Consider the following 9,048-nt stretch of genomic DNA (forward strand, 5'->3'; position numbering starts at 1 on the left):
TGAGGAATGATTACCTCTAGTGTTGACATGTTAGCAAATTCATATGGTGCTTACACAGAAGCAAATTCTTCTGATGAAGACACATCAACAAATGATGCGTATAAGTTGTTACAGTTATCTTTTTTTCTTTTTGTCAATAGTTGTAACAATTCTCTATTCTATAATTTATAGATAGGCCATTTGGGCTTCAATATAAAAATATGGATCTAATTAATTTCTTATGTTTTTGGTCGAACAATCTAATTAATTTCAATATGGGCCAAACAAGTTTTATGGTTTTGGGCTTCAATAATTTGCTTCCTTAGTTCAATTGATTGCCTCGATCCCAGTCCAGCTTAATCATTAGTTGGGATATGACTAAAGTGAGTATTGACAAAAAAAAAAAGACTAAAGTGAAAATGATAGATATAATAATATAGAAAATGTTGAGAAATAACTCCTCTCAGCATGGGTACAATAAACTAACATCATACAACTGAAAATAACCTGCGACTATAGCAACAACCTCCAAAAAAAACCCCAGAAGCACGAAAACGTGCTTAAAAACCATCCAAAAACCTATCGTCTGCCCCACTAGATAAGTCCCCATTAAAATTGAAAAATGACGAGCAAGTCACTCGATACCCACAAACAAGGACTAAAACCTATCATACAGACCAAAAATCCGCCAACAAAACCCCAACTTAATGCTACAGAGCACTAACCAAGAGCCTAAACTAAGAACGCTCAGTGTTATATTTTGATCATCTTATCAAAATGTTAGTTTGATCATCGATCGGGATTACGCTTAGTGTTATTACAACTAAACTAAAGAAGTTTCGTAGTTTTGGGCCTTTGTGGTCTCTTTTCAGATGATGTCAAATGTCAATGACAAAAAAAAAAAGATTAAGTTAGCCCGGTTTCATAATATGGGCCGCTTACAGAAAAAAGTCGAATTTGGGAATATAGATAAACTTGAACCAACCTTGATAATATTTTTTTTTGAAAGGAAAGGTTTTTTCTTTAACCTTGATAATAATTGAATTACAATAATAGTTAAATCATAAAGATAAAATTATATATTTATATTATAAATAATAATAATCACTTTTTCAGTTTTGCACTTTGTCAAGGATCTACATATTAACTTTTGTTTATTATTCGATGTGGAATGCAAATAAAATAAGGCTATCTATTTGTAGAAAAACATATGAGCTGATAGACTAAAACAAAATAAATAGAAAACAAAGGTAAAAGGGGGGTTTTTGCCAAATCTTGATGGACACAGGATTGGATTTTTAGATATCCATTTTTTTTTCATCAAGAATTATTGATAGACCATCCAATAGTATCAGATACCTAGACTATCTTTTCTTGCACTTGAACTCTTTATTTTATTTTTACTAACTCATTCTTTACTCATATAAATGGGGTGGTTGTTGGGTCTTGGTTATTATTGGTGGTCAATTTTTTTTTTTTTTTTAATCTCCTAGGGGATATGGTGTTGGCCCTGCTGGGAGGTGAGTTTGGGAACATAAGATGGTAAGGAGGGAAAATTCACTCTCTCCAAAGCATACCAAAAGGCCGGACATAAAGAGTAAATTCATGAGTGAGGACAGGAGCTCACTTCGACGTTTCGGTTATGATTCTGCGGTATACCCCCTCGAGGTCAAATGAATGGAATTTGAATTATGGAATTCTCATTAAGAGTTGCGGAACTAACAACTCTATTAGAAAGTAGAACCAAAGAGAAGAGATCGCATTCTGACAGGGAGCACACGAAGCAAAGGAAAGACTGGCCTGCGTAGTATTAGATAGTGGTATTACCAGGTCCTAGTGTTCTTGTAGCCTTCAACCCTGAAGGGAATGAGCAGCTAGCTAACTTGAACTAACCATCATTTGGATCCTCAAAAGCACGGCTTGCTTTAATTCACCGCAGAGAAAGAAAGGGTTCAAAAGCAATGAAACCTACGATGTACTCCATGCACCGTATGAAAGCAATTTCATTCATTTTTAAAAGTACATATTTACTAATATGATTTATTTAATATGGATCCTAAAAATGAGTTTTAAATTTGAACACTCATTTTTTATCTCCTACTGCGGGTTACACCTTTATGTAAAAAAAAAATCAACACTTCAGTATCTCTTTACCCACTAACTCTCACCCTCCTAACACAAATGATTCTCTTCTTCTCACACGAGGACTTCAATTCAACAATTAGCAAATGACTCCTCCTCCTTCTAACAAACCCATATCTCCACTACCTGATCGACTTAGCTAGATGACTGTCGTCATCCTCTTTGGCACCAACATTGTTCATCTTTAGGGTCCTTTCTCCCTCCTCCTATTCTTAATTAGCGGTAGCCTCAGATCATCGTGGACAAGGTCGCACTAGGAGCGAGGTCCACGTGTTCAGGTACAAAGTGATTCAGACTTCTCATTGCTTTCGCTCCCATGTGCCTTTTAGTTTTTCGTAAACTCCCGCTGCTGCAAATACGACTTTTGATCATATATGCATGGCCATTTGATGGTGCAAGACCACCACCACTTTGACCCTTGTTGCGAGATCTTCCATATCCACTAAACAAATCTTCATCTTCGAGACCTGACACTGTTCACTATCGTGATGTTACTGATGTACTATTGTTGAAGTTTTTAATTTCCAACTGGCACCATAATTTTAGTGTACATGGGCGTTGTAGTAGCCTCAATAGATAATTTGGTATTGTGATAAGTTTTTTAATACATCTTAAATAAAATGTGACTTTTAATAGTTAGTCAAACTACATGTACAAATTTGGACCTATTTTTGGTAGGTGCAGATTAGGCACGCCCCTATTAATAATTTACCTCAAATAATTAGGATTTTGCTCATGTGACGTAATGAAGTAATTTTAGATAGTAAATTAAGTCATCTTAATCGTTGATTTATAATCATTGATAGATATAAAGAACATTATAGTTTGATATACACGTGCAAATTTATAACAACAACCTCAACTAATGATTACTTTCGCTATAACAATAATTGAGGTTTTCCAATAGTCAACTTTACCATTCGTGGTGGTTCAAACCATCACTAAATTAAAAGTAGCTTCTGGCGGTTGTGCAACCCTTATAGAATTTGGCATCATTAATCGAATTACGAGTTATTTTCGTGAGCTGAAGGAAAACCGCCAACAAGTTTTTAGCGATGGACAATAATTTGTCATTGTGAGACTAAGATACTCATGAACGAATGAATTGAATGAGAATGATTTCACTAGACTAAGGAAAAAACTTAAAATTGCGGGATCTCAAACTGTCAATAAATTAAAATTACCGCCACTACATCCCGTAAGTTCCTAAACCACTCCAAATATAACAATTAGTGGCGGTTTGCAGTAATCGCCCTATATTCCGCACTTTGTAACAATTTTTATCTGCTATTGTAATGAGTGACTTTCTTAGAAGGTCCAAATCTTAGCCAAAAATACAATTCAATGTCCCGGTTAAACCACATTATTGATATAATTTTCTTCAAAAGTGCTCTGTTTTTCTTGTTCTTTTTCGGATTGGTGGATATATCACCTCGGATTTTGTATTATACTATGTTATAACTTATAAGTATAGTTGAACTACATGATTATATTCTTTAGATATACACGAGTCAGAGTAATTGAACTCTGCTGTCATGATTCATGAGTTTCTTTTGCACTATTAATTGGCCACCAATGATGTTGATACCTGAGCGAACTAACACGAAGCTTACAAGTCATAGCAGCTGATGGCATACATCAATTAGATATGGTCAACTTCAAATTGAATATATGCAAATTGTAAGATGGAAAGCCCGTGACACGACTTAAATTCCACTCCCAACACACAGATAATTAGCTCATCATGAAAATGATGTAACATTAAAATAATAACCAATGCATTTAAAAATACGCGTTTGGTGGACTAATTAATCTTCATGGAAGAGATTAAATAAACAAGTAACTGAAGAAGAATATTAGTCACCAAATATGAGAACGTTCAAAACAAATAAAAAATGAGACATCCAAATGAAACTTTCATCTTTGATTCTATCTACTTGATAATACAATTCCACCAAGAATAACAATTCTTTACAACAAGTAAGACAAATTTAACAATACAATTGGTTGGCCGTGCCAAGTAATTTTCCTTGGCTTATTCACTAGTACAGGAAAGAACTACATTTATACAGAACAAATAATTTAGAAGAACTAGAAATAGTTAGAGAATAATAAAATTCAATAATTCTAAAGAATTTGTTATTATCTTCAGAATAACAGAATTTGATTATTCTCTAACATGTAATCACAAATTGTAAGAAACATTAATTTAGAGCCCTGAAGTGAAAGGCACACCAGTGCTTGTAATCCATGAGTTACCAGCAATGAAGTTGGCAACAGTGAAAGGTGAAGCCTGAGATGCACTAGTGAGAACATGGTAACCCTTCCAAGTGACCCGGTTCGAAGTGGATGAACCGGGTCCAGTGTTAGCATACTCTGCATAGTACAGAGTATCCAAAGCAAAGTTACCACTCCATTGCATCCAACCAGCAGGGTTAATCAAACTATCAAGATTAGTTTTCATGAATACAGTTCTTGAGTATTTTTGCCAAGGCCTACCAAGGTATGACTTAACAGAGCTCGACTGGAAACCTGAGGCACCAGTAACCTTGGAATTGTGGATGATGATTCCGGTGTTCTGGTTCGGGTCGGTTCGGCCTTGAGCAGTGACTGTGATGGTTTTTTGAGTAGGGTTTCTCGCATAAATGTTGCAGTTTTGCAAAACCACAGCAGCATTTCCGAAGATGAAATCAATTGTACCATAGATGTCACATTCTCTGTAAAATTGTCTGTCTGAGTAGACATAGAGTGTGTCCTGGTAACCTTCAAAGCCGCACTTGTAGAATACTGAGAGATCTGAACCAGAACGAAGCGCCACAGCTTGGTGATTTGCTGCTCCTGCAGTATTTCTGAATGTGATGTCTTGAGCAATGAATCCATCACCCACAACAGCTGTAGAGTAGTAAATTTAGTAAACGTTATTTACAATATGCTAGTGTTAAAGTTAATTTGCAAAAAAATAAATTGTAAACAAAATTTTTCTTAGTCTAGCGTAGTCAAATTAAGCCCCAACTGTTATTATATTCATATGTATTATATAACACATGAAGTGTGTCTTTTAGCTTTTGTTACATAATCTTTTTTGTAAGCGAACTCTATTTCATAATTCTCTTTTAATCTAATTTCAACTATGTGACAAAATCAAAGTTGTGTTTTTCTGATATGGAACAAAAGATGATGTGTGCAATTTTTTGCTGCCATTCAAGAAAAGATAAGAGTGGTAACTATAAAGGCCATGAAAGGAATATGTATAATCTAGAAGGGATATGATTCTGTCGCTTTCTGCATGTTTAATGCATAGTTTTGACCACTGAAAGTCAAATTCTGCCCAGATTTTAAACCATGTCATGATACTTTATTAACCCCTTTTTTTATAAGCCCTTTATTAACCCCTTACCTTGCTCTATAAGAAAAGTTTGGGCAAGTGTGCTCCTTTAATTTTGAAGACTAGAAATTCAATTTATCCACGTTAATTAACTCTTAAAATCAAATGCGTCTAAGACTTTTAATTCCTAATTACAATTGGGAAACATCACAGAAAATGTCTTTGACTTGTGTAACTCAAAGAATCGGTTCCCCTAATTTTTTCTTTTAATATTTTCGCCCCTAGTGTTACACTTAATTATAGATAGACATGAAAATTGGACAATTATTTTCAATTCACAATTCCACAGCATATAAATGAAGAAAATATATACATGTAAGACTTTAATTACCACAAGAAAATATATCTTAAATCACTATCGAAAGTGGTCTCCACTCTCCACCAACACCTCAATCCCTAATCAGGAGAAGATGGAGCTTTTATATAAAGTAATTAAGATTCCTTCTAATAATACAATTTCCTTTAATATACAAGCTGTTGGCGCAAGATATAAAGAAACTATAACATGCCATAATTAATGACATCTCTATCATTTTCTTTTTATTATTTATTATTAATTAATTACTAATGTCCTTTTGTCAGCATATATTATTCTAATTTCTAACTAAAAGCTCTTGGCTAATCTATGTTTAGAATAATATAAAATTCATTTGGTATATTAAAAATTAGATTTCAGGTATAGTGGTCATTTTCTTTATTCATACCCGTCTGCAAACATTTTAATTTTAGACTCCATATCACTAAGGGGCTTTTTCTCTTAGAATTCGAGTTAGATATATTTCTACCTTATTAGAGTGTGAAAATTGTCCTACTTTTAAATGGACTTATATTTATTACTCTAGTTAATATGAACCTTAACACCTAATTAATATGTTCAGCAAGTAGAGCATGGAAATAAAAAAAATCATATTTTTAATTGTAGTAATATGATCAACGTTATAGTTGACCAATATATAAACAAAGAAAAACGTGATTGACAAACGATTTAGTTATTGGTTAACACTTTCAAAAAAAAAAATAGTTATTGGTTAACAAAATGTATGAAGTGAAGTGATCAATGAACTAATAATGATATGGTTGATGGATAAGCTAGGAACAGATTATTGTTAGCTTGTTAACCTTAAATGGAGTGTATATATAATTTGTGTTAAAATTTTACTTACCAACAGTAGCTGAACGGAAGGTTGTGGTGCCACCTCCAACGCTTTTGCTACCAGTGATTATGGTCTTGCCAATACCATCTCCCACCAACATGATATTCTTTCCTTTGATCTCAACTTGTTCATTGTAAACCCCACTCTTCACATATATCACATACCTCCCACTTCCACTCTTGGGTGCAGCGTTCACCGCGGCACTCACACTCGTGTACTTTCCAGACCCATCTTTTGCCACCACCACGTTCGCCTTTGAAGCCGCTGATGATGTTTGTAGCAGCTTCCTGTCACAAGGCTTCACCCACGTCGGGAACCCATCTTTGTTACTTGGTGGTTGTTGTTGCTGCTGGAAAGGAACAACCTTGTTTAGGGACAAGGTGTTACTTAATAACATGGTGACATTGTTGGACATCAACGGTAACACATAGTTCGTTACCCCAAGTTCATAGAACCCAGCCCTGCACGTCTCAAGGTTTGTAAGAGCTGTGCTGAGCCAGGTTTGGAAATCGGTCTGTGTGCATCCGACATGAGGGGCCACGGTTTTGTTAAGCTTTTCGATGGTGTATTCGTAGAGCTCAAGGCAATCGGCCCATGCGGCTCTTTCGCTTGGGCTTCTGCACTTTGAGCCTAGTGAGTGGGTGTTTTGTTGGCCCATTTGTGCTCGTTGCATGGCGAGTTCAAGAGACACTTTGAAGAAATCTGACTTGTTTTTAATGGGTTTGTTGAAGGCATTGTTGCTCAAGTAGTACTCACATGGCTGAGGGTAAGGGGTTTGGCTACACCATGATTTGATGGAGCTCAAAGAGTAGGAAAAAACACAAGAGGAAAATAAAATGGGAACTATTAGAAGGGTTGTTATAAGCAAATTAAGTGATGCCATGGCTGAAAATGATTTTGGGAGATTAAGAATTTGGATGGTGAAGATCAAATTAAACCTTAGAGGAGAGGTTAATTTGGTTAAGGGGTGGTGTCTTTTGTCATCAATTGTGGTGCCTTTATATAGAGGAGAGAAGAGGTGCTTATGTAGGACAATTAAGCATACAAACTATGGACTGCTCTCCATGTCTTACTTTTCCGATTAAGATTCGGATTTGTTTCTATAAATTTTCATGCACGTTTGTACCTTCCATTTGTGTGAGTAACAACTTTTCAATTTATATATTAATACATAACAGTTGAGTTGGTACCAATATTTTAGAAATTATATATTGAAAAACACTAGCTAATTATAAAGGATAATGTATGTGTTATTTGACCTTATCGATGGGCTGATGACTTGGCTTTATGACGCCAATTAATCATCTAATGAAAGTATGAAACGCGTTATATGAATTATCATACATATTCAGCTCACACATACTTTATAGTTTATAATATGGTTTCATAGTTCATAGCTATTCTACATATGTGGGTCACCTAAAAAAGGTGGCTCTTAGATGCAAAATCATGTACGTAGTCCTGGTCACGAGGATATATTTGTCACACAAACAGTTATTCCAAAAGATTAAGATTTTGGGTAATTATTTGTTTGAGATGGAATCCAAGTTTTTATGATCAAGCGTTCAGAGTTCCAATTCTTTTAATAAAAAGAAGAATTAAAACACATGATAGGTAATTAAGTTTGTGCATTGTCCTTACTTCAAACTCAAATAGGTTATTGCATGAGAGAGCGTGTTTGAAATAATAATATAAAATCATTCATATGACCGTTACCCACCAACTTAAGTTTTTTGGATAATTAATCGTTTAACAATATTAATTAAGGTGCATATTTACAATAGGGAATTAAATTCTTGTACTATATGATGTCTTATTCTTTATCGCATCAAATTAAATTATGTCATGTTATTAAAAGGTTACTTGTTTAAGATTATAATTTTTATATTTATGTTACGTGTCACAGTTTTATGGTTAAGCAGTAAATAATGACAATAAATCTTCTGATATCGAAAAAGTAACATAAGAATGGGAGGTTTGAATTGTGTTCATTGAAAATATGGTTTTTCAAACGATAAGTGATTTTGAAAAACAAGTTTATGCAACTGTATGAATGCAGCGAATATATGAGCGTCTAATGAATATCAGCAGGAAGCACACATGGATATATCTAGGTTCACCCACAAATGATGAGGGCTACGTCCAGTCCTTGACTTAACCAAGATTTTTCACTTTAAAGTTTCAAGGAATTCTCCTACAACAAGTATTTGACATGACTTCTCCCAATGAGTTTCTAAGGACTCCTCCTGGTGAGTTTCTAAGAATCTTCCTATCGAGTTTCTAAGGACTCCTCCTGGCGAGTTTCCAAGGACTCCTCCTGGTGAGTTTCTAAGGACTCCTCTGAGTTTCTAAGAACTCCTCCTAGCGAGTTTGTAAGGACTTCTCCTA

At 34.7% G+C, this 9,048-nt stretch overlaps 1 protein-coding gene across 1 annotated transcript; it reads right to left on the minus strand.

Moving 5' to 3' along the window:
• Positions 1-4,017: 4,017 nt before the first annotated feature.
• On the minus strand, positions 4,018-7,762 carry LOC130749179 (pectinesterase 2-like). Its single transcript, XM_057602491.1, has 2 exons — positions 6,670-7,762; positions 4,018-5,013 (listed from the first exon to the last, which is right to left on the minus strand). Exons 1-2 carry the CDS (start codon positions 7,541-7,543, stop codon positions 4,331-4,333), a joined length of 1,557 nt encoding a protein of 518 aa, XP_057458474.1. The 5' UTR covers positions 7,544-7,762; the 3' UTR covers positions 4,018-4,330.
• Positions 7,763-9,048: the final 1,286 nt, after the last annotated feature.

Source organism: Lotus japonicus, chromosome 3, assembly GCF_012489685.1.
Source record: "Lotus japonicus ecotype B-129 chromosome 3, LjGifu_v1.2".
NCBI classification, from domain to species: domain Eukaryota; kingdom Viridiplantae; phylum Streptophyta; class Magnoliopsida; order Fabales; family Fabaceae; genus Lotus; species Lotus japonicus.

Coding starts and splice junctions, on each gene's coding strand:
- LOC130749179 (XM_057602491.1), bottom strand. CDS start 7,543: ATGGCATCACTTAATTTGCTTATAACAACCCTTCTAATAGTTCCCATT. Junction 5,014..6,669: donor CTTCCGTTCAGCTACTGTTG/GTAAGTAAAATT, acceptor ACTACTCTACAG/CTGTTGTGGGTGATGGATTC.